This window comes from Pseudoliparis swirei, chromosome 15, assembly GCF_029220125.1.
Source record: "Pseudoliparis swirei isolate HS2019 ecotype Mariana Trench chromosome 15, NWPU_hadal_v1, whole genome shotgun sequence".
Lineage (NCBI taxonomy): Eukaryota > Metazoa > Chordata > Actinopteri > Perciformes > Liparidae > Pseudoliparis > Pseudoliparis swirei.
Genome location: NC_079402.1, coordinates 17,033,101 through 17,058,992, shown reverse-complemented (window position 1 = coordinate 17,058,992; position 25,892 = coordinate 17,033,101). Strand labels below are relative to the sequence as shown.

Here is a 25,892-nt window from a genome sequence, read left to right as displayed (position 1 = left end):
CAGCCTGTGTGAGCCGCTCATGGAGGCGTGGCTGTGGTCAGAGTCTCATGTGTCCGGTGATGTGATAACTGCCTCTTCAAACTTAAAGCAACCAATCAAAATAAGTCCTTTGTTGTTATTGTGAAGCGACGCATTCAGACGGATATTTAGGGACATGATGACCGTACTTCCTAATACTGGTGTGGTAAACTCTTGACACATGACCAGAATAGGACTGCTGCATGAGCAGAGTTAGTCTTAATATACGGGCAACTGAGTAAATATTGCATTGTTCTATTTTTACCTTCGCATTGAAAATGCGGAAGGTAATGTTTTGATCGCCGTGTATTTTCTTTATTTATTTATTTGTATGCGTGTTATTCGCATAAGTAAAATAGTATTAAACCGAATCGCATGAAATTTGGTGGGATGATTGGTTATTATCCGGGGACCATTTTATTAGATTTTGGGATCGATCGGGTCAAAGGTCATGGTCAAGGTCATGAAAAGGTCAACATCTTCTTTTTACCATAGCGCGGTCAATTTATATCCAATTGGCATGCAACTAATGCCAACATGTTCATAATTCAATGCCCAATCTTGTGATATGCGAAGGTATGCGCTCTACCGAGTGCCCGTTCTAGTTTTTATATGTTTTAGTGTTTTTATTATAATGTGTTCATGTATCTGTGTGTTTTGTTTTGTTAATATTTTCAACGACAAGTGTGAGCCGGTTAACGGTGTTAAACGTATGTTTATGATGAAATGAATATCAGCGGTGGTCAAGTGGACGGATAACATTCTGACATGCCTTTAATCCAAATATCTTGTGTAAAAACAATTTGCATTGCAAAGTTAGGTAAATAATTCAGAGGGTAGGGAGAAGAACACTTAAGTAATCAATTGCCTTCAAAAGCCAGAGATAGGATTTGGATTTGAAGAGGTCAGAACATGTTGTATACAGAACAAGCCCATGACCTTTCCTCAGGGTCATAAAAACCACAACCCGAAACGCCTCAGTCAGACCTTTTCCTTTCTCTGGGCATCTTGAAATGAGGTGAAGTTCAGCTAGAAATCCATACTCTGCTTCTTCTATCTAATCAGTATTTTCAAGCATCAATAGCCACCGTGCAGGAGTTGATTATTTCACACTTTGGGTGCAGCAACAGGGCCGTGATGCGTCTTCATGGTTTGCTACTGAACACGTGCAACAACCGAAAACATCTGCTCAGAGGACCTTTTTTCGTATGTGTGTGTTTTGTTTTTGCCTGGATGTAAGAAAGGGGAAAAAAATCAATCAGGACAACAAAGTTAAAGATAAAAATAAAGGATGTCCAAAACAGAATAAACTCACAAACACATCAATATATAGGCTAAGTGTTGTATTACCACTTTGCTTTGCTGTATGTTCAGCTGCAGAGTGAGTACAAGCATCCAAGTGCCAAAACAATAATGTAAATACTGTAAAAGTCCTACATGCGAACTGGTATGATAGTGGTTTTGGCACGAAGCAGCTGGAAGTGTTGCGTTTGGATCAAATGGGACTTTACAGCTCTCAGTTACAATACAACTGTATTATTACAGCAACATAACGGTGTTAAACATAACACTTGTAAACTGTGTTTCCACACACACTACGAACACTACTCAAATAGTTATTAGATTATAATAGTTATACTTGGGTCGACGCTGCAGGCGGGGGCGCGTAACGGCGCATGCACTCGCGCGCGCGCGCTCATCTCGCCGACGGGGGCGCAAACGGAAGCGACCAATCAGCGTTCTCCTCGCGCGGAGGAAGTGAGATACTTTTACAACCCGCTACAAATACTGCGTGGCACCGTTCTTTTTATTATTATTATTGAATGCGCCTTGTGGTCTCCGCTCCCGGCCGATCGGAGCATCTCGAGGGCACCAACCACGTGATCCGCTTCTCCATGTGCTGCAAGAACACAGACCTTTTTTTGTAACTTGGAAACATCTGATCAACCGGTTGTTCTTAGAGTCGGCAACTCTTGTGTGGACAAAAAAAGTTGGGGTCGGGGAGGCTCCAGCTCTTATATCCCAGCTTGTGCATGCAGCACAACTTTCTCTAAGTTGTGGAGGAAAAAGTGCGCAACTTAGCGGAAAATAACGTCTCCATCCACCCGAAAGAGTCACGCGCACCTGTCGTCAACATGACCCGAAGACCCTGCGCGATTTACGCGGTCGGGATCATCTGCGCCTCCCTGCTAGTCGTGGGGATTGGTTTAATTGTGGGTCAAGTCTTCCGCACGTTTATGCTCAACCGCCTCAAAAAGGTAAACACACACTTTCATCCTGCAGCACTTTATCACGCGAACGTGATTATCTCGTGATTATTATGTTGTTCTGGCTATGAAACAGTGTGTGGCAACGATGCATGTGCATAACTGAATTACAACTTCTCTTCTATTTGCAAACTTTCAAAGATTAAATTGATAAGTTTTTTTAGGCGGGGAGAGTGTTCCCTGTGCCTGATGTGGGGTCCCAGCACGTGGTACTTGTACAGATTGTAAAACCCTCGCAGCAACGTGTGTTTTTGGGCTATACAAAATACATTGAAAATGAATTGAACAAAAGGTATACAATTAAAATGCATCCATTGTGATTCAAAATGTGCATTTTAAACTAAGCTAGTGCGTAATGCTGCTCTTATGGATGATCCCTCATGGTGGCTTCTATCCTTGAAGTTCAGTGTATTGTTGTGTATTGTTGTTTAACTGGGCTGTGATTGGCTGGTTGTCACCGCCCAGAAGGACTGGTTCTAACGAGCAGCTCACACTCCTTGGGGTGGAGGAGGGAGGATGGGTTATTATGGGATTAGTAGCATGCACTATGCAATCAACTATGTTATCTTCCCCACAGTTAGATTGTTACGTTTCTTTTCCTTTAGCAGCCACTGTGTGGAAAGACTTTCACTCCAGGAGCAGCTCCCCAGCAGACCCCCCACTGACTCCCTGTGTTTTCCCATACTTTGACATAATGACATGAGGTGGTTCAAAGGCAAATTCCATGGCTAAGAATAAGTAAGGGCCGAGTCGGTATGCATGTTCTTGTTATTGGTTGGTATTTATGTCACATGAAAAAGCTGAGTTTGCTCCTGAGAGCATCAACACATGCTGGATTCAATCCACCTGTTTAATGCACATTACATATGACGATGTGCAGAGCCTCAGTCATGGCGTCATCATTAGAGATGAGGAGAACAACATTAGCATTAAAAAAAACATCCTGCAAAATAAATGTGAGAAGTTAAGATGCTGCTGTTCATGACTTTAAAGCATCTACTCGTAATAATGAATGAATATTGAAAACAGAGCTATACAGCTAATGATTATATACATTTAAAAAAAAATGTTTTTTGTGTATGACATGTTAGAAAGTAGTGGGAGATGAATATTAGGGCATTCATATAGTCTGTTTACAATATAAAATACTCACAATGTTAGTTTTACCAGCACGTTTCTTGCTTGAAAAGCGACTCAAATAATTCACAGATTATCAAAACACTTGAATTAATTGCTGTCGATCAACATTAATTCATCGATTAATAATTTCAGCTGAAAATGAATCCGTCATCGCTTGTAGGTGTTTGTGAATGAAGTACATTTATTGCAGTTTTTTCATTTTATTATTATTTTGCAGATGCATCTTCTCAGAAAATACTCAGAAATACGTATTAGTTTCCCTTTTTATTATTATTTTTTTTCTCCATAGATTATCATACGCTTACTTTAAATGTGAAGAGACTTTGTGCACAATTCTCTTTAATAGAGAGCTCAATGCACACTCAGCACACACGTACACCAGACACAGAAACACCATGCTAATCACACACAACTCAAAAGTCTCCTAAAAAAACTGACAAAGACACGAATGATACTGAAAATCGAGCTCACACTGTTGATGTTAGTTTGAACATTCTTGCACCTTGAATACACGGTTCATGTTGTCAAAGTCTTGTTTTTATGAGTTGTAGTCGATGATAAGAAAAAGTGTTCGGCTCTTGTGTAGTCGAGATTGTTTACCGATAAGGAAAAGGAAGAGTGTGAAGACATTGAAGTAACAGTGTGGACTTCAGCTTTGGTCTTTGGGAGGAAGGGCGGCGGACTCGTCTTAATCGTGATCTTTAAAGCTGTTGGGAAATGGATATTTAAACTTAAGTAAACATCAGTATTCCGTCACACTCGGCTCTAGTCGGCAGTTTAAAGACTTCTTCGATGTTTGATCTCCGATCCCAGAGGCGGAGAAGTCAATGGACCACAAGAACAAACACTCTTTTTTTCAATCGCTAAATACAAACATCTGTTGTAGATCTCTTTGGTTGAATCAGATATTTTCCAGCTCTTTTCCAGCTCTTTTCCAGGTCTTTTTCAGCTCATTTTCAGCTCATTTTCAGCTCTTTGCTGTATACGCTTGGCTGGTGTACTGCCTAGCGGCCCCCCTGCTGGTAATCTGCCGGGTTCCCTACAAAGTTTTAGCTTTGACACACATTTTTAATGATGCAGATATTCGATGTATTCAAGGGGAAATGTTCCACACTACATACCACTTCACTAACTTTCATTGATGTGACATGTGGCGTTTCTGTGGTTCTGTGGGCGAACACGGTATTGGTCGAGGGAAATGTTGACATGACTGCGAATACAAAGGTCATCAAATTAATTTGAAATCATGCTCAAGGGACAGTGTTTCCAAAATTCATTCAGGTCACGGACAGCCTTTGTTAAGCTTTCTGGACCAAGGCCCCACGGACCTCAACAACACTAAAGTCTAAAGCTTTGCTAGTTCGGCACAGCAGTGCTTTGAGCTAAATACTACTGTCAGCATGCCCACATGCTCCTCATGAGGAGCTTAATGTGACGATGTTTTACGGTTATCGTTTTTTTACCATCTTAATTCAACAGGTCTGCATGCTAACGTTGGCTAAATAGCACTAAACACAAAGGACAACTCAGGCTGATGGGGCTAAAAATTGTGCCGATGTTTTACGGTTAATGTTTTTTTCCATCTTAATTCAACAGGTTTGCATGCTAATGTTCGCTAAAAAGCACTAAACAAAGTTGTATTCATACAAATTAAGTATTAGACAAACTGGAGGCTAATGTTGACAAATGATTGTGCGAGATGAAAAGAGATTATCCTCTGGGCACCATGGATATCTCGGTTAAACTGCCTTACTTTGCTTTTCCTTTGCAAACCAGAGATCTGATCCTAGGAGTTCTGGTCCATGTTAAACAATATGACTGTGAAGAGTTCAGCACCAGCAGAGCTGGACCACCGATCAGCTGGTCGGGCTTTGTTAGGCGTCACGAGACAAACCCATTTAGAGTATGCAAACCTTGCACACCACGGCTGGAGGATTTAATGAACAGCTTCTCGCTGTGGCCAGTGTTATTCACGTCTATGTATTTGCCTTCACATCAAAGCACCAGCAGTGCGTGTATTTGTGTATTCACCTGCTCCATGTGTTTTCAAATAGGGAGTGAAGTCCTGCGATAAGAGGGCCTCTCTGTTCCTGATTTCCATGCTGTATTTAATGTAGCATGCTGGGAGGCTGACCATATTGATTGTTTGAAGCATGAAAGGACGCCATAGAAAGGCTGTGCTCCCCTTCCTCAATCTAAGGTGACAGCTTTATTGTACTTGGCTACTCAGCTAAACTTTTGTCTCCGAGCAAGTAGATGGGAGCCCAAAGGAAAAAGGTGGGGGGAGGGGGGGACGACGACTTGTGGTCCCCTAAAATAATGGGACTCGTTAGTGTGCTTTTGGGCTTATTTCATACTGAAGCATACTGCTCTAAACTTTTTAACACAAAGCCGACACAATTAGGCCAAGGTGAGATTTGCTCTTGATGTGTTGTCAAAATAAATACTAATCCTCGTGCCCGTTTCCTACTTCTCTTATTCCTCGTATTTTTCCCATTCCTTAAAAAAGATTCCTGCAGTGAAGCCGGTCATCTTGGTCCTCAGGCAAACGCTATCTGCTGTGAGAAATGATCCCGCGTTCTGTGGTGAGAAACAGGATAGCAAAGCTCGTTCACGTCCTGCACACATGTCCAAGACCACAGAAGGCCCAGTCCTGAGGAATGCAACTCGGTTCATTAAGGTCGCAGCAAGCGGGCATCCAGCGCTCCGCAGCACATGACGTGCCAGCGGCTCTCCCAGAGTGCCCGTTGTCGTTGGCAACCGCTGACAATGGAGCTGAGGCAGGGTCTCCCTTAATACCATTCATGTGTGTTGTTGGCTGAAGCTCAGACAGCAGCTGCCCCCCAACCCCCAAAATACCCCCAAAGATGTTTTTGTTCTCTGGGTTTTTTTTTTTTTACTACAGCTAGAAAGATACGGGAAACTCTGAATTCAAAACATGTGTTCACTACTGCAAACACTTTTGGACATCTCGCATCAAATGTACCGTGAGTTGGGAGCCACATGAGAAGCAAAACACTCCTGCTTACAGGGAAAACCCATCAAGCAGCAACAAGTGTTTTGAAATGTGTCTGAATTAATGACTGATTAATGTTTCTCCTCAAACTGAGATATGTATTTTTTTGGGTCTCAACAGGAGATCGTTTTGGTTGAGGGCAGCCGTGTGTTCGGGTCATGGAAAAGCCCCCCCCCTCCAGTCTACATGGAGTATTTTTTCTTCAATTTCACCAACGTGGATGCATTCCTCGAAGGGGCCAAGCCACAGGTCGAGCAGGTCGGACCCTACACATACAGGTAGGCTGCCACGAAGAAAGTCTTAAAAAATAGGACACATTGACAAATATGTTGTCATTGACACCTGACATCAAAGCAAATTTTGTTCTCAAATGTAACACTTTAAAGTCTCTATAAATGTTGAGTTAATTTAAAAAATACACTTGAACTCCTCTTCACATTTGCAATAATTAGATTCCTTGGCACAAAACACCAGAAGCATATAGAAGTACATTGATGTCATTAAAACAACATTATCAAAGCACAGAAGGCCAAATTGCCTCCTCAGAATCCACATTACCGGTTGCTGAAAAGCTGTGTAGCATTTTTAAAAGGCTATTTACTTTTTTGGCACGGTGCCCACTCCACTTAAAACGCACCAGGGCAGCAATATATCCCTCCAGGCAAATATTCTCTCATTTAGCTAAACGTGATATTTCAGTTTTTCTTTTTTAATAAATTTGCAAAAATGTCTACGTTTCTGGTTTTTTCTGTCAAGATTGGGTGCTGGGTGTACATTAATTAGAAATATAAAATGTTTTTTTGATTTTGGCAAATGGCTAGAATGAAACAAAGAGTGAATATTTCAAAGGGGTCTGAATACTTTCCGTACCCACTGTATATTTTCCAATATATGCACACCAAGACCACCCACTTAAAATCTATATAACCTTCTGTTTATATTTATTGAGTTTTTTGGCTTTGTGGGTTCATGTGTTCTGCTGCCTCCACATTTGTACTGCATCAGCAGTCTAGGCTTCTTCTTCATTGCAACATACATTTCGTGGCCTGTCACCCTGTCACAAGATCAGGGACTGGTGTGTCACTGTTTACCGTTTGTCATTTCATCCTGATAAGAAACGTTGTGGATATTTTACATCATTCCTAATGCACCCTCGGAAATCCTTAAATAAATATAAGGGTTATATTTGCTGAATCCCCCAAAATGGCCACAGTGCTTGTCAAGATAATCTATCCCTGCAATCAGACTTCACTTTTGAGGTTTCACAATCCCAAACGGATGTTGTGTTGAAAAGAAGAAGTCATGTGATGAAATGCATCTGACTTATAAACTGGTCTGAGATGCTAATGTGTGAGAAAAACAACTATATAAATGATATATATACAAAGTATAACAAACAAAAAATATTTCTTTTGGGGTTGCCCAGGGAGTACAGGTACAAGGAAAACGTGAGCATGCTGGAAAATGACACGATGGTGTCTGCATACAACTATAAGAGTTTTGTGTTCCTGCGAGAGAAGTCTGTGGGTGACCCCGCTGTGGATAACATCAACACCGTCAACATCCCAACCTGGGTGAGTCATGAACTAAAAGTCTCAGACACGAACGTTAAAGTGGAGGAAAGTTGATTGTGTGTTCTGGCACTGACCTCTGCACTTTGTTTATGGTTTCCTCCATCCCACCCTGACGGCGACCACCACCCTCAACCTCATCCTGCTTTCTTATCCATCTCTTTTCCTCCGCTCCGCCCCGCTCCTCACATCCCGTCTCTAGGCTGTAATGAACAAGGTGAAGGGGAGTTTCTGGAAGTCCTCCATGGCGGCCATCTGGATGAACTCCGTCGGGTCCGGTCTCTTCACCACTCGCACCGTGGATGAACTGCTGTGGGGCTACGAGGATCCCTTGTTGGCTCGCGTGTCCATCTCCAGCCCTGAAGTGGAGAAGGTCTTCGGTCTCATGTACAAGGCATGTGCAGCTCTACACATACCACACGCTGACGTACCTCAGCTACATTTGTTCATGGCTAATGAAAAATGACGATCTAGGAATTATTTTTTAATGTGTTAAATCATAAAAATCCAGTCACTCTGAAAACTCTGTTTGAATTCTTGAACATATTTATTTGTATCACTTAAATCTTTGGATCTATTTAGAAAAATGGAAGTCACTCCGGGGAATTTGTCTACCACACTGGGAAGCAGAACTCCTTGGACTATGGCCGTGTCAAAACATGGAACGGCGAAAGGTAGCAGCATTGTTGCAGGACACCCCCCCCCCACACACACACACACACACACAGACACACACTTCCTCTTTGTCTTCATCCACTTTCAGGAAACTGTCATCTTGCTGACTTTGTACTTCAAAAGTTTCTCTAATCTATTGCTTGTTGCCAATAATATGGCAGTTTTTTGTTATTGTCCGGGCTGTTTCCCACATTGCAGAGCACAGGAGAGGACATCGAGGTCCTCTGAATGCTTTAATGGCTTTTTAGTGACCTTTCTTATCTTATCTTATAGCCTCTGTATGGAGTCTCTAATTACGCGTCCTACTCCTGGGAAACCACTCGGATCCTCTGATAAAACCCTGTTTGTTCATCAAAACATGTTTTTGTAATGTACTGTTATTAACATGGAGACAATAATGGCGTCGGCATTGAAAGTGTTCTTTTTGAAAAGAGCAAATCCAGCTTAGAATAACTCAAATAGAGTTTTAATTATATCTAAAATACAGCCTGGAGTAGAGCTATTGTACAGGCATGCTGGCTGCACTTTGCAGGCAGCTCAAATGTCTACGTCCACTCAAACAATATCCCCCCTTTTCATTGCATGAATGATCTCTGGATGCAATTCATAAAATGATGTACGCTCATGCCGATATGTTGTTTTGCAGCAAGCTGACCTTCTGGACGTCGGACCAGAGCAACAGCATCAACGGATCAGATGGAAGTGCTTTCCATCCCATGCTAACCAAGAATGAACGCATTCACATATTTTCTCCAGACCTCTGCAGGTACGGTACACCATCACCGTTTTTCAGAAAGTAAAAAAAAAAAAAATAGACACAGGAAGTGCCACTTAAGTCGATTCTTTTAAAAAGCCCATCTTTACAGCAGCAGTAAATATGGTGTCACAGCTATACAGGGGGTGGATTTTTATACCACTCACCTGTTTGAATGAGATTACAGCTTAATGTCGTATCAATAAAGGCGTGGCTGCTTTGAGATAGAGGTGGGTGTCGCCCCAGGCTGGTGCCAGCTGCCCGCCGCTCTGCTGTGTCGCCCTGGCCACCCTCAGCTCCACCCACGATGAGGAGGGAGGCTGCCAAGATGGTGGTACCTGTGAGCGACGTCCATATTTATATAGCCTAGGAGAAAAACTCAGGCTTTAATATCTGGGATGGACACATTTTCTCAGGCCTTGTAAACCCTATGGCTTGTTATCGTAGCATCCTGAGCGCCCTATAGGTGCCATCTGTTTTCCTACGCGAGGCTTCGTGTGCTTTTTGAAAGACTAACACGGTTTTCAGGAAACACTTTGTGGAAACACACAAAGAGGAATGTTGGCCCGGAGTGTAATGGGGTTGGAAGTCGGGTGAGCGAGGAAGAGGAAGGAAAGTTGTGGGAGCTACGAGGGAAAAAAAGCCTCCGAGCATTTTTATGGTTGTTGAAGGATGACATGTGTGCTATTCTCGGCTTTGGGAAATAACATTTCTTTCTGTTCTTGACCAACTCGAACAAAGATTATTCATGCTCTCCACGTCCAATGGGCCGTATTCATCTTCAGTTTTTCGTCTTACTTCATACGTCTGACTTCGCTGTGGCTCCCCTCGCACAATGACACCAGTACGCTTGGTATTTGTTGTTCTCAATGTTCTTATTGAACGTCACGTCACCTCCCGACTGTCTGCGTCTCTCTCTCTCTCTCTCGCTCGCCGCCGTGGACTTTCCTCCCGCCTCCGTTGCGATAACACCCGGAGTGAGACGAGCCGCTTCAGCTGCATAGTCTGTACTTTCCACTCTTATCAGACAGCAGCACGAGGAGATGCGTTGTAGACACATTTTTTGCCCCACTGACTGAAATCCAGAGACATTTAAAAAGAAATTGGGGGAATGTTGTAAAATAACATTTAACCTTTGTTCAACAATAATAATTACCCTTATTTAGGCTTAAAATAATTAGACAATCATATTCAATATTGTTATTTCTTTGTGGTTATTTATTATTACATTTTTCAAACAACTATTAACAATTATAACTTAATTCTGTTTTTTTAGAATTGAAAATTATATTGAGTGTATTTTTGTGTGTGTACCTACCTTGTACATGCAATACAGATAGGACAGACAAACTAAAATAAAAGGCTATTAAATGATCTAAATCATGGGGCATTCTTTGCCCCTCTCCTCGTGATATCAGGGGCAACATTAGATATCTCAGGGGCAGTTTTGCCCTTTGCCCTCATGTATTTCTGACGCTCTTATACATAATATGGTTATACATATTTTACTATTACACCATGCCCCCCCACACAGTCTGCAAGACATGCTCACTACTAATTATTGTAAAGAACATACAGCTTTCTGGGGTATTTCATAATCAGGAGGCTATTAAAGCTTAACGAAGGGTGAAATGAGAACGGCCTCACGCGGTGACTCGCCGATAAGAAGTTTTTTATTTCGCAAATGCCTTCACGCCTCTTCTTCGCCGGTGGAACTGCGTCTTTGCTCTCGTTGATGACGAGAACTTTTTATTTAAAAAATAACCGTGACCTTAAAAAAAAATGATGCTGCTTTAGTGTGGAAATAATGTGTTGGAGTGGCCCTTGACTCTAATTGGATGTGTGTAATATTGTTTTTTATACTCTCCCAAATGTTTTTACCCTTTCCCTACTGACGTATTGCCTGGTTGCTTCATCACAGATGCCGGTGCTGTTGTGGGTTAGAGGGGAACTCTGTTTCCTGTACATTTGACCATATAATTTGAAGAGGAAATGATCCATTAAGTTTTAAGCGTTAATCTTACACACAGAAGGGTGTAAGTGCGTTCAGCCTGAAGCCTCTCTCAGCGTAGAGCAACACCACTTTGCCTGAAAACATGTGTTTAGTTAAATGACATCTGGGACTGATCTGAAGGATCAAAAAAAGTGCAAGAATTCCCATCTGTGACCTTCCGGGGTAGTTAGTGACCCTTTGATCCAGTAACTGACAGCGTAGCCACAAAACTCTCAGGATTTTGATGAATTTCTAACAGGTGTCGTTGTTCAAATACCAACTTGCCTTTTGCAAAATGATAATCTTTCCTCCAACTGAGGTCCCTTGTTTAACATGATACTATTTACAAAACAAAAAAAGAAGTCAAATAATCATAAAAAGCACCCTGGATATGCACCAAATATCAAATATAATGCAAAAGTATGAACACAGGTTAGAAAAGTGAATGAGTTCATATAACTTAAAAATCTAAAATAATGAAATGAATGTAAAAGTTGTACAAATTCAAAAGAAATGTGTACAACCCCCCACCCCACACACACACACACACACACACACACACATCTCTCCTCTTTTCACTTTTTTTATGCCTATAATGCAATCTCACACTACCTCTGGCCCCCACAGGGATTTAGATATGAAAGGACCCATATCTTAGCTACGTGTATCTGGAATTAATTCACGCTCCAACAGTCTCTCATGTCCAGCAGTACGAAGCCGAGGCTCTCACAGTCCCGTTGTAGTGAGGAAACGCGTAAGGCTTTTCACTTGGCTTCTCTCACAAAGGTCAAGGGAAATGTCGGTACAGTATTGTTGCACGATTGGTGGGCTGAGTAGCAAAGGGCCGCGTCCTCCAGGCCAGTTAGCAGACGCTGTATAGACTCCTTTGTTCTCGCTGAGAATCGTCGGGATTCCCTTGAAAGAGCAGAACCGCAGATACGTAGCACAGGGACGAACCGATGAGAGTCGAGCAACTCTCGTCGCAGCTGTAAAAACACAACACACGTTTAAATATAAGGAAAAATGTACGATTCAATCCACTCCAGGTTCAAAAAGAAGGCACGCGGCACACTACAGCATCTCCACGTCTCACATGAGAACTCTCAGAAAAAGGGGAGAGTCACGATAAATCATCCAGCTTCATTCTGGATATGGACATTTATTTTTTAAATTATTATTATCTTCTTTCCGTCGGCAGTCAGGCTCATAAACAGAGCTTGGGTCCCCTACTGACCCCCATGAACAGATTTTATTTATTTTATTGTGAATTTTTTTTTTCTATTTCTTGGGAGTTGTTCCTGATCCGATGTGAAAGGTCAAAGGTCAGGGATGTTGTATGCGTACAGATTGTAAAGCCCTCTGAGGGGAGTTTGAAATTTGTGATGTTGGGCTATATAAAATAAACTGAATTGACAAATACAATAGTTCTAGTCTTAAGTGAGAATGCTAATATTCTGGCTGTAAATACAGCAAAAAGAGTGACGTTGAAAGTCTGCGCTATAAAATGCTACGCTAGATGAAAACTTGATTCCATTGTTCACGTATCCCGCCATGTTCTTGCTTCATTTGCTCTGCAGGTCGATCCACATGGAGTTTGAGAAAGACGTGGAGGTGAAAGGAATCCCCGCGTACCGCTTCACTCCCCCGCGCTCGGTTTTTGCCAGCAAAGAGGAGAACCCGGCTAACGAGGGTTTCTGCATCAGCCCGAAGGAGTGCCTGGGAACCGGCCTCCTGAAAGTCAGCCCCTGTCGCAAAGGTGAACGTTAGCTCGTGCGGTGCATTGCCGACTCTCTGCACTCTCACACGCCACTCCTGGCATTGTCTGTTACAACCTGATGCCCCTCTCTGTTACACGCTGATGCCCCTCCCTCTGTTACACCTTGATGCCCCTCCCTCTGTTACACCTTGATGCCCTGTTACACCTTGATGCCCCTCCCTCTGTTACACCTTGATGCCCCTCCCTCTGTTACACCTTGATGCCCCTCCCTCTGTTACACCTTGATGCCCCTCCCTCTGTTACACCTTGATGCCCCTCCCTTTGTTACACCTTGATGCCCCTCCCTCTGTTACACCTTGATGCCCCTCCCTCTGTTACACCTTGATGCCCCTCCCTCTGTTACACCTTGATGCCCCTCCCTCTGTTACACGCTGACCTCTCCCAGCAAGCACACACTTTTACTTTGAAAGGTCAGATATTGTCGTTTTTCTTCGTCAAGTCCTCCTTGTATGTTCCCTCCTCCTCCTCCTGTCGCCAGCACTAATACTCTCCATATGACCCATGTGACCCAGCCCTCAGGCGCCATCTGACCATGACTGGCCCAGTAGCTGAGGGGGTGGTAAGCCCGGTCACCTGATGCTGGCCTTGAATATGAGTTGGTTGAGTGCCTGTGTTCACAGAGCTTCTTTTTTTTAAATGGTATCATCCCCTGTAAAAGAACAATAAGAGTATTTTTTATGAATAACGTACCATGTTTGTAATGAATTCTAATTAGATTTGAGGGATTTATTACTTTACATTCATTCCAGTAACAACACGCAGATACGTGTTACTTCACAACATTTGATGTGTCAGATTGATTTGATACAGCATGCGCACAATGTTATTTCCTGTGAAGGATTAGTGTTGGCGAGATGATTTTCATAACCTACTGATATGAATAGACACTAATGGCCGCCGTGCACATACATGTTAAGCATGCAGAATATAAACACAAGGCACCTCCAGGTCCTGGCACACATATAGCTAAATGCATTGAGCGACAGGCATTTGAAAGAGTGCGCAGAGGGTTAATTTGAGGGGTTAGCTCGTGAGGAGTGAACACAGTAATTCAGTGGCACTCATAAGTACACCAAAACAAATATGTATGTGTGGGCAACGGTGACCTTGGTGGGGGGTTGTCACGGGAACAGCCTCTCAGGTGACCGCGGGTGTCTGATGTTGTTGCCAAACACAAGGACAGGAAAACTGTCACCTCTGCCCCACTTCATCAGAACCGTTTGACTTTGTTGTTGCCGGCGAGACCCGGACAGAAGGACTTTGTCCAACATGGCCGCCGTGCTTTCATGTGGCCGAGGCTGTATTGTGTGAGCGTGGGGTCTCCTGTTTACAACACAAGGAAGGAACTCGGCGAGAGTTACTCAAGTCTTTATCTGGATTTTTGGATACAGGCCGTAATTTGTTCGAGTGGGTGTCGTTCCACTTGTCTTCCTATTGTTTGTTTTCTTTGGGAGATCGACCCCGAATAACCTGCCGTGCGTAAGAATGTTGGTTTGTTTTGTGCTGCTTTTTTTTAAGAGGATCCGCTAAATCGTAAGAAATCACTAAGAGGCTTTGGAGTTGCACCCTCATGTGATTGTAAAAGACACATTAATTCATACAATATAGAAGAAAAAAAGAAAACATTTTATATATATATATATATATATACAATTTCTTCTTTTTTTTATGTAGAAGAAAAATAAGAAGATATATATATATAAAATGTCTTCTTTTTTCTTCTTCTATATTATATGAATTAATGTGTCTTTTATATAATATTTAATAAAATATAAATAATTAAATACTTGTTTTACAAGGTTCATTTATCACATTTTCTCACCAGACATTATATTTTCCTGCTGGACTTATCAGTATAACTATATAAAATAAAATAAAGATATTCCCATTTAACTCGCTCCTTTATTAAGATGCACTTTGTTCATGTTTTAAGCGCATATAAATGTTGCCTGTGTGTCATGTGATGATGTGTATGCTGATGTAAACTATTAGCATTAAAGAAGTGGCCAAATGAATAAGTAAAACAATAATAATAATAAACACTTTATTTATATAGCACCTTTTAAAAACAGAGTTTACAAAGTGCTCTGCAGAGAGTCAAGGCAAAACAAATAGCTATAGAAATAAAATAAAAAACAGACAATCTAAATAAGGGGAACCAAAGAGCTGCATAAAAGGACGACATCACTTAAAAGCTGTTCTATAAAATGGGTTTTAAGAAGTGATTTAAAAGAAGTCGCTGATTCTGCGAACATTGTAATGGAGACGTGTTGCAGGAGGCTGTTTGTTTAGGAGAGATGTACATCGTTGCTTTGCTCAGCTTCATGACGTCTTCCTTCTATCCTCCTCACTAGGTGCCCCAGTGGTCGCCTCCTTCCCTCATTTTTACCTCGGAGACAATAAGTACGTGGCGGCCATCGATGGGCTGTCCCCGAAAAGAGAGCATCACCAAACATTCCTCGACCTCAACCCGGTAAGACACAGCGGCTCCTCGGCCTCACTCCCGAATGGAAATATGTGGGAGTGCAACAGTGAGTTAAAATAGGATGAACGAAATACTCCATTAAGACGTACTGCAACACCACCTAGTGGCGGATATGTCGGAGTACAGGAGAAGAACAACCCCCTCTTTGGTGATGTTATGCTCTACTTTACCTTATTAACTCTCTGTTTTGCTTAATTGTTTTGACTGCAGACCACTGGAGTGATTGTACGTGCCAACAAGAGAGCACAGGTCAACATTTTGATCAACAGAATCCCTGGATTCCCGTAAGCATCTGCATCCAAACACAAGCGGTACTGGTGTGTGCGTGTTTTATGTGTGTGTATTTTTTTATTCAGTCAATCAGATGCAATACAATATTATTCTATATAATGTACAAAACAGAAAGACTGAAAAGGTATAGGTAGAAGCAAAAAATGCTTATATATTCCTATCCTAAATTAATATAAATAAATCAGAAAATTTATATAAAATAAAGAAAAATAACAAAGAAAAAAAAATATATATATATACAAACAGACATAAATCCACATACATCTTCCATATAAATACATTTCTATCACACTTATAACTCAAGAATTGTTTTTATAAATAATTCCCTTGAAAACCAAAAATGTGTGTGTGTCTGCGCCGTATATGATGGGGTCGCACTCTTTTCCTTTTGTTCACAACAGGAAGACGAGAGGGCTGAATGACACAATCTTTCCCGTCATGTTCATCAATGAGGTACGATGAAGAGCCGACGCTTGCATGAGGGCTCAGTGGTTCGTCATCGAGTTATTACACTGTCAACAAAGTCATTTCATCCATAAATAAAGCCCCCTCTCTCCTGCATATTTCCCGCAGAGCGTGGTGATTGACGACGCTTCTGCGGCCAGAGTACACAAGCTGCTGCTCATCGTCACTCTAGTGTCCAACTTCCCGCTCTTCATCGTGGGGCTGGGGGCCCTCCTGCTCGCCGTCTTCATCATCCTTCTAATCCGAGCCCGCAAACAGAAGGTCTGACAGCTCTCCTCGCCGTGTTTCCTTCTAACGGCTTACCATTGTGCACGCTTTGTCCCGATAAGTAATTGTGTTGAGGTGTGCGTAATTCACTTTGTTTGCTTAGACACTAACCGCCCCGTGCATGTGTTTGTGAACGTGTGTCTCTGTGCAGAATGAAGTAAAGCGCACTGTGTTTACCAAGGCTCTCTATGCTGTAAGTCTTTATGGTCATTTGCTGCTTTGTGTGATATTCTATGTTGTTGTTTGCTTTATTCAATCTTAAATTACCATGTCAGCATTTATGGTCCAAACGTGTCTTTAATCTCATGCGTTGGATGACTTTCAGTCCTCCTGAAGCGTATATCTATCGCTGGATAGTAAACATATTGTCTGGTTTTAAGACATTAACATAATTCAATAACACAAAATGTCTATTTAAGTAACGTATAATTACAACGCTGGCAATGTGAGATGAAACCTTCTTGAATTACCTGGTCAAAGTCAGACGAGATAACTTTTTCAATGTGTTTTTCTTCTTCTTCTTCTCCCACTAGAGCTCCACCGAAGGGGAAACTTCTTACTCTCCAGTTAGTGGCAAAGAAAAGGAGGAAAACGGGACAAATATCGGTTTGACCCCGAAAGGAGAGCCCCAGGTTTGAAGAGGAGAGGGGGGGGGGGTTGTACATCGACAACCCTCCGAATGTCAAATAGAGCTTTGGGTTTTCAGGAGAGGGATAGAAAATAATTAATATTTATTTTATGAATGGAAATCTTTTGGGGTGTGGGGTTAAAGAATTAAGGCGGGGGAACGCTTTTTTAGTCTCAAACATCCAATGGGTACGGAAAGTATTCAGACCCCTTTAAAATGTTATGTTCACTCTTTGTTTCATTGCAGCCATTTGCTCAAATGAAAAAATCTTTTTTAATAAATTTGCAAAAATTTCTACATTTCTGTTTTTTTCTGTCAAGATGGGGTGCTACGTGTACATTCATGAGAAATAAAATACACTTTTTTGATTTTAGCAAACGGCTGCAATGTGACAAAGAGTGAACATAACATTGTAAAGGGGTCTGAATACTTTCCATACCCACTGGATATCATAACATCATGCGTGATAGGTTGTAGCCATGCACTACCTGCATGTCACGATTCATACTGGATACAAAACTGTAGGTAGATCTGAATTCCCAGAAAAGGTTTGACATCGTTTGACCACGCTGTGCGTCCAGAGCTCCTCTCTGCTGATTGGTGGAGTCCGCTGCTGAACGCTGGGCTCCTCTCTCCAGTAGAGACGGAGACTTCCCTTTGTGGTGGTCAACAAACAAAAACACACCTGTTTAACCTCAGGTGGGGAATGCATTTCATTTTAGTGCTGTGGGCTCGCCTCGCTCTCTCATACCGGAGTAATGAAGTCCATCAAATGTGAGTTTTTTTTGTTGATATTATACGCCACTCTCAGGGGGCCGCTCACTCAATACTATTAAAGAAGCAAAGCACACGGCACGCCTTCTCTTTGTGAAAACGCTCAAATCAATTCAGTATTAATGTGTCATTTCATCCTCAACTAAATGTTACGAAACATTGACGTGGCTCTCTATTGTTTTTCTACTCGTGCACTGTATTTAGAGGGATATCTGTGGACATCATTAGCACCGCACCATAGAAACCGTCAGAGTATATTTTTGTATATATATATGTATATACATATGTATATATATATGTATATATATATATGTATGTATGTATATATATATATATATATATATATATACACACAGTGCAAGGTGTGTTGAACTGTTTACATTCCTCTCAGTGTATGATGGGAATGAATATAAGACAAAACACTGAATATTTTGGATATTTAATTTTTTTTTAAATGATCCATGTCCTTCTCATTTGTTGTAAATGTTAATCTGGAAATGTATGACTGCAGGGTTAGAGCTTCACACTTGGCTTCTAGTGCCATAATGACACCTGTATCAGCCATTAAATAAATAAAGCCGAGTGACAGGATTTTATGATTGAAACAATAATTCAAACTGTACTGAATGTGATGTGTATGTTGACATTATTTATCTCTGTATAACTGCTTATATTAACTAACCACCATATCAAAATATAATTCAGTTTAGAGTTTCAGACACGGGGCGCTTGATGTTCCGACATTTGTGGTATTTCTACAACAAGTATAACGCAGAAATAGTTGTTAATGTCCCATGCTCGAGAGCAGAAATGAAAACTGTTTTACAGGAATGTGACCGGGCTATGTGCTGGTAAATAGGGGTAACTAGCGAATTAACCACATTAAGTGTTGAGCGAGTAAAATCAGGTAAAAAAGCGTTGCGAATATTCAATTCCAACCGCTGAAATCTTTCTTTGGTAATGCAGAATGACATGAGGTTGCTGGGCTCTCGCATAATCAAACAGCGGACACGATAGCCAGGTCAACTTCTTCTGACATTTAATAAGTGGACCCCAAGATGGCGCGATTGAGATGCTGCCGTCACGTGAATACGCTAGTTGTGCCTTTTTTAAAGAATCGATGTTACTGCAATTGTTTTGTCTTTTATAGTTTTCCCATATTTTATGGAGGAAAAACAAAACAAAACTTTTCACACCAACAAATCTACTCTCACGCGCATACATGTTTCTTCTGAATACCAAACGACACTGAGGACGAGACCGCTAGACGCTTGTATACTTTTGTTTTTCTCGTGGGGTCAACCCTTCTCGCTCGAGGCCGGTGGCCTTATCCGATGTCAGGTGCCATTTAACATAATATAGTGACTGCTGCAGAATGACTTCATTTGAACTGTGTAGAGCTTTTTAGTGCCGTTCTTATTCGTAGTTGTAACACTTTAAGAATGAATGAGTGATATCATCACGAGTTGCCTTATCACTACATGCACTGTCGTAACCAGCAATAAATATATCAAGACAATAGCGGGAAAGCTGTAACAAGTTTAATGTTGAGATTTCTGCATCTTTATTTGATTTGACTATTTGAGTTTGATGTATACTTTTAAAGAGACATGTACAGTAAGAAAAGCTAATGAAAATAGAAGTAATTCACGTAGAGTGCGTAATGTAGTTTCATCGTAAATAGGTGAATGAATGAATAAAGATGCAAACTAAATACAGTATTACACAATAACAGAATTGTGGTTAAAAAGGGATCAATTATTGTGTTGCGTTGGTAAAACGACAACACCAGAAGCACGATGTACACTTGTACTTTGATAACAGATTGTACTTTCTGAAATGATTGTTACTGCTATAACCACTTATTTTTTTCATTGTCAAATGCTTTGAAACACTGACTGTGACTACTGTTTTTATTGTGCATACAAAAATAAAAGTAGCATCAGGAAATGTGTCTTTACATCATTTACGCCTTTTTTGTTTTTTTACAGTGTTTGGTTCGAAAGAAAGTCTTTTAAATTTCTGAGATGTTTAATGTAGAATTCTCATTTTTTTGTTCTGGACATTAAAACAAAAATGTTCAACAGAGGAAGTGGGTAGAAATGTGCACTAACAGTAGAAACATCTGAGTGAGGGAAAGAAGCAACAGTCTGAACAATTCAATTCAGTTTATTTGTATCGCCCATTTTTACAAATTACTAATTTGTCTCAGAGTGCTTTACAATCTGTACACATAGACATCCCTGTCCCAAAACCTCACATCGGATCAGGAAAAACTCCCAAACAACCCTTCACGGGGAAAAAATGGAAGAAACCTTCAGGAGAGTAACAGAGGAGGATCCCTCCAGGATGGACAGAAGAACAGATGTCATGTGACCAGAAGGAATCATTACACACAAATTAAAACACAGTTACAACACAATCAATGAATATGACAGAGTGTATGAATAGTTGGTAGTAGGCATATTCCACGATCCAGACCTCGATGGTCTATCAGGCAGATGGAGGTAGAGAGGAGGAGGAACAACAGCCATGCAGTATGAATCTGATGTATGGATGTGTGACGTTTGAGGAAAGAACACACAGATGTCTCCAGTATATATTCAGTGTCTTTCCATACAAGTAAAGGATTGGGGCTTCGTGGTTACTCTCGGTTCTTGGTTTTTAGAGTAAAGTTGAAATCATACTGACATTTGTGACACATTAAAATTCATAAAGAGGGGGGAAACAGTCTAAAACTCCAGCGTAAAGACGAATGCCTTTGATGTCATTTTAGATTTTTTTGTTTAAAAAAAAAGCCCTTAGTTTCGGGGCCACAGAAAAAAAGTGGGCATCTAAAGAGATCTATTATATGTCTGTTGCTTTTAATACTAATAAATTGCATCTTTTAACAATATTGTATTAATAATGGCTGCTTTTACATCCGTGATTACGGTATTTTTCCTCTTCGTATTTTGACCCCTCCATAAGAAGCCATTTCTCCCAGGAAAATGGAGACGTAGGAGGAGATGGATGTTAGAAATACTGAGTTAGAAACGATTACTCTGCTTCCTCGACCCGCCGCTCTGCTTCTGTTAATCGCTCGCCTTGATTTCGGGTCTTGGTGGCAACATGTTGTAATTTTTGGTTGATCTCAATCTTAAAGTTGTTGAGTTCCTGATGTCGTTCAGTGGCGATTTTAGCCAGCAATTTTTGGTGGGGCAATATTGTACGACGTCATGTCACCGTCACAAAAATAGGGTTAGCTGATTATTATAACAGTAGGCCTATATAGACCAGTCAGATATACTATGGGCTGCATTTTGAGTGCCAGCAGGGAGCATAAATCCTATTATATATATATATAAATAAAACAGAACAGTGCTCTTTTTGTTGTGCTCTCAGTTAGCCATATCCTTCTTTCAAACCTCCATCTTGAAAGTTCGATTCGCTTTCTCACCAGGCTGCTGCAGGATCAAGTCATCTGGTCTGTGTGGCCCCAAACGTTTTATTTCAAAAAAAATGTCCATTAGCAATGTGCTAAATTGCACCCTCAACAAATAATCTACCTCATTCATATTACTTAAAAACCCTTCCAAAGTTGTCAAAATCTAGCGACAGCTAACTAACCCGTAACTGGCATTGATCTGACTGTTTGTTTTTTCTTCTTAGTCACGGGGTTCATGTCTCGCGGTAAAAGAAATGTATATATATTTTGCCGCGAAGTACAAATTTATTGAGCTTTCTGCACATCAGCGTCATCTGGGTCTGGTGGGGCACAGCTCCTCGTCCACTTGGATAGCATACCCACTTTTCCTCTAAATCTCTTGTTTGTTTAGCACCTCCCAGGAAAATGAAGACGTAGGAGGAGATAGATGTGGGAAATACTGGGGTAGAAACGATAAAGCAGGGAAAGACCCAGACAGTGCCAGGGCATTTATTAAACTCCAAGCAACGCAGAGATGGCATTCATCAAAGGTTATTGCTGTTACGCGAGAGGCTGGGAGCCACGGGAAGTAGGACTCGGTAGCAGACAGCAGAGACGAGGTAGTCAGATAAAAAAAATAAAAAAAAGGTCTTTACTGGCAAACATTCAGAGACGAACTGACCCTGAACAAGAGGTTGACACAGACTAAATACACGGGAAAGAGGCACAGGTGAGTGACAGCCAACGCAACAGAAACAGACCGTGAACACAGAACTACCCAAAAGACCTTGGCCACAATGATCGCCTGGTTCTTCTGGAGGTCACTGATGTCGCCGGATACAATCTGCATGTCAACAAGTGCGTGTGGACAGGAGTGAAACGAGGGAGAGAAATTGTTATATCAAGCATATTTCAATTTTTTTAGAATCCTTGCCCTGTTGAACTACCTCAAAAAGTCTGGGCTTCTTGATATTTTGCACCACAACATAAGATTGAACACTTGACGGATCATTTCAGACGTTTGGTGTCGCCTTTCATGGTAATGTTAGCCAGCTGCTTTTAAAAGACGGCTGTTAATATCCTCAATAATAAAAAACAACAGAGCTTATATAGCCTGTACATTTTGAGGATAATTTCTCCCTTTATGTATTGTAAGCTATACATATATTCCATATGCAAACATCCCTAAATACGGACATCGCCCAGTGCAGCTGTATTTGTATTTTCAGCCTGTGGGGGTCACGACAACTCTCGGCTATCGGTCGAGTCTTTTCGGAGTTCTTGTGGGTTGTTTTGTGAGGAGGCTTGGGCCCCCTCTGCCAGAGGCTCTCAGACTTCTCTTTGCTACTACTGATTCCAAGTAGTCGGACTGGAGACAGCAGGACGGGCTGAGCGTGACTTTGTGTGGGGTAGGAGCAGCGCATCGGATATTGTACCCCACATAATGGACAATGACCACACGGGACCACTGGGAGTTCCGGCTCTTCTGCAGCCTTCCATCCATCCATCCCTACAACAATCCATCCCTACAGCAATACATCCATCTCCATCCATCCTAGGTGCTTGTATCCTGTTACCTTTTCAGCGCGAGGCGGTTCTGCTAAATATATATATATATATATATATATATTAATCTGATTTATGGGACCTACTCCAGTTTTAAAGAAGCACGATTTGATGAGGTATTCTTGTTTTCCAGCCTCTGGGAGTACTTTTGCATCACAAGGACTCATCATGTGGACTTTATCAAAGATGGTAAGGAAGGATGCAGGATTACTGCAAGCAGGATCCCTCTTCCTAAAGACACATCGACAGCTGCAGAGAGCAGAAATTTCAAGTTAGAGTTTACCTTGGCTTGGAACAGGGACTTGGAGGGTTCATCGGGGATAGGTGAGTGAATAGGTGTCAGGAGAGGGGGCAACGAGAAGATCATCTCCTGTTGAGGATTAAAACGAGTGTGATGTGCTAGGAGCCTACACACATGGGCCAATTAAAAAACAGGTGTCCCTTTATATTCCATGCAGGAGTTGTACTCCTATCTATTTTAGATTTTGTGACGGCACATGATAGTTTCTCCCGCTGCAAATTCAAGACAAGAAGCCGAGTGAGAACTTTACATGGTATAAAATGTCTGTGAGGCCGGTTGTTTAATGTTTTAGGTCAAGTAAACAAAATGTGTCCAATTTATAGATCTATACTCACATTATTGTGTTGGCAAAAGTCAAAAGCCAGCTGTAAACATGAATGTAAACATCTGGACTCACCCTCAAGATGTCCTGCACACATAGAACTTCATCTGAACTCATCTGTAGAAAGGAATAACCTGATCTGAGTGAGAAGGTTACACAAGTAGGAATGGGTAATGGCTCAATAGCAAAGGGATATGGATTATTCACATCTTTTTAACTGCAAAGCATCCCCTGGATTCGATTGGAAAGCTCATCCCCTTTGTTAGTCTGCAAAATGAAGAGGTAAACACTTCATTTTACAAACTATTCTTTTAATTTTTGCGTGGCGACGAATTCCTCACACTTCACAGCGGTAGCTGCATGCTTCAGCGCGATCTGGGCGACCTGCCCTCTCTGGTTTTGACGTTTAAGTTACTCACAAGGAGCAAAGTTGGTTCCTCAATGGTGCCTTCACTCTCCGAGTCGCTGGAGCTGGTGGACTCTACCCCTCCGGTATCTGCCAATTCAAATGAATGACTGCGCACACACACACGAAAAATACACAATATCACATCACATAAAAATGTCATAATTATACAAATTAAATACATGTCCAATTATTTATATATATATTTTTTTTTACTTGCAATTCTATAATTCCGAAAATGTTAGCATCAATGTGTATCACTTGGTCAAAGGCTGAGCGTAGAGTATCGTCCCGAGACTCCTCAAGTGGAAAATCTTCCATGGAGTGAAACTCGGGAGCCGGTGGATTCTCCATGGGTACAGCCGAATCCACCAACGCCTGATGTGTACCCCCCTGAATTCTTACCGGAATGCGGTATGTCGCTCCCGGACCTGGGGAAGGTGTTGGAGAGCCGGCAACCTGGGTCACCTGGCCCACCTCTATCAATGGACACTCCCTCCGGATGTGTCAGGGCTGCCCGCACCTCCAACACTCATACCCTGGCGTTTGATAATCTCCCTGTAGGTCAGGAAGACCTGGTCCCTCTGCATGGCCGAGATCCCCGCCAGTATCTGCCCCAGCTCCTCCGGCTGCTGCTCTCGGTGCTCTATCTGTCTGCCCCACTGTAACAGGTTTTTGTTCTCCCGTGAGTAACGGACTGAATACGGAGGCGAAACCTTCTATTTTACACAGCGCTATGTGAACATCTGGACTCACCCTCAAGATGTCCTCCACACAAATATCTTCATCTGAACTCATCTGTAGAAAGGAATAACCTGATCAGAGTGAGAAGGTACAAGTAGGAATGGGTAATGGCTCAATGGCAAAGGGATATGGATCATGCACATCTTCATAACTGCCAAGCAACCCCTGGATTCGATTGGAAAGCTCATCGCCTTTGTTAGTCTGCAAAATGAAGAGGTAAACACTTAATTTTACAAACCATTCTTTTCATTCCTGTGTGGTCATAATAACATGGAGCTCATGATATGTGGGTATTTACCTTGCATGGTACCCCAAAGAGCGGCACAGTCTCAAAGTTGAGTTCTTTGGCTTGGCTTGTTTCTTGGTCCCCTTTACGGAGGCGAAGACGGTTCCTTTCCTCATTGAAACAAAAGCACTTTATAGCTTTATTAAAAAGATACTACACCTTAATGAAATTAGCTGCTTTGTTTTAAGCAATATTTGGTTGTCTGTTTAGAATTCCTACCTGACAGAATTAGTACCTTTATTAAAAGCACGTTGTAGTCCATTATACCTGGCAGAATTACCTTTCTTACTTTAAAGCTTAAACATGTTCACGATATTTAGTCACACTTTTTTCTTTTACAGTTTTCTTGTGTGACGGTGACATGACGTCATACAAAATTGCCCCACCAGAAATATCTGGCTCAAATCGCTACTGAACGACATCAAACAGGAACTCAAAAACTTTAAGATGGAGATAAACCAAATATTACAACATGTCACCTTCGAGACCCGAAATCAAGGCGAGCGATTAACAAGCAGAGTGGCGGGTCGAGGAAGCAGAGAGCGTGAAGTCTCGAGTAATCGTAATCGTTTCTACCCCAGTATTTCTCACATCTATCTCCTCCTACATCTCCATTTTCCTGGGAGGTGCTAAACAAACAAGAGATTCAGAGGAAAAGTGGGTATGCTATCCAAGTGGATGAGGAGCTGTGCCCCACCAGATCCAGATGACGCTGTGGTGCAGAAAGCTTAATACATTCC

At 41.7% G+C, this 25,892-nt stretch overlaps 1 protein-coding gene and 1 long non-coding RNA gene across 3 annotated transcripts; one reads left to right on the top strand and one right to left on the bottom strand.

Annotated features, from left to right (window-relative positions):
- Positions 1-768: 768 nt before the first annotated feature.
- On the bottom strand, positions 769-8,208 carry LOC130204949 (uncharacterized). The gene is made up of 2 exons (XR_008833842.1): positions 8,090-8,208; positions 769-1,247 (listed from the first exon to the last, which is right to left on the bottom strand). It is a non-coding gene; the product is annotated as an uncharacterized LOC130204949 (long non-coding RNA).
- Positions 1,785-20,071, top strand: LOC130204948 (lysosome membrane protein 2-like). 2 transcript variants are annotated; one of them, XM_056431980.1, is made up of 13 exons: positions 1,785-2,276; positions 6,562-6,719; positions 7,868-8,015; positions 8,215-8,406; positions 8,595-8,686; positions 9,334-9,453; positions 13,012-13,190; positions 15,566-15,684; positions 15,907-15,980; positions 16,389-16,440; positions 16,561-16,713; positions 16,871-16,912; positions 17,253-20,071. In XM_056431980.1, the coding sequence occupies exons 1-13, from the start codon at positions 2,154-2,156 to the stop codon at positions 17,355-17,357; spliced, it is 1,557 nt and encodes a 518-aa protein (XP_056287955.1). In that variant the 5' UTR covers positions 1,785-2,153; the 3' UTR covers positions 17,358-20,071. The 2 variants fall into 2 exon arrangements, with proteins under 2 accessions (XP_056287955.1, XP_056287956.1); XM_056431981.1 differs by lacking the exon at positions 16,871-16,912 and having other exon boundaries at positions 1,787-2,276.
- The last annotated feature ends 5,821 nt before the right edge of the window (positions 20,072-25,892 follow it).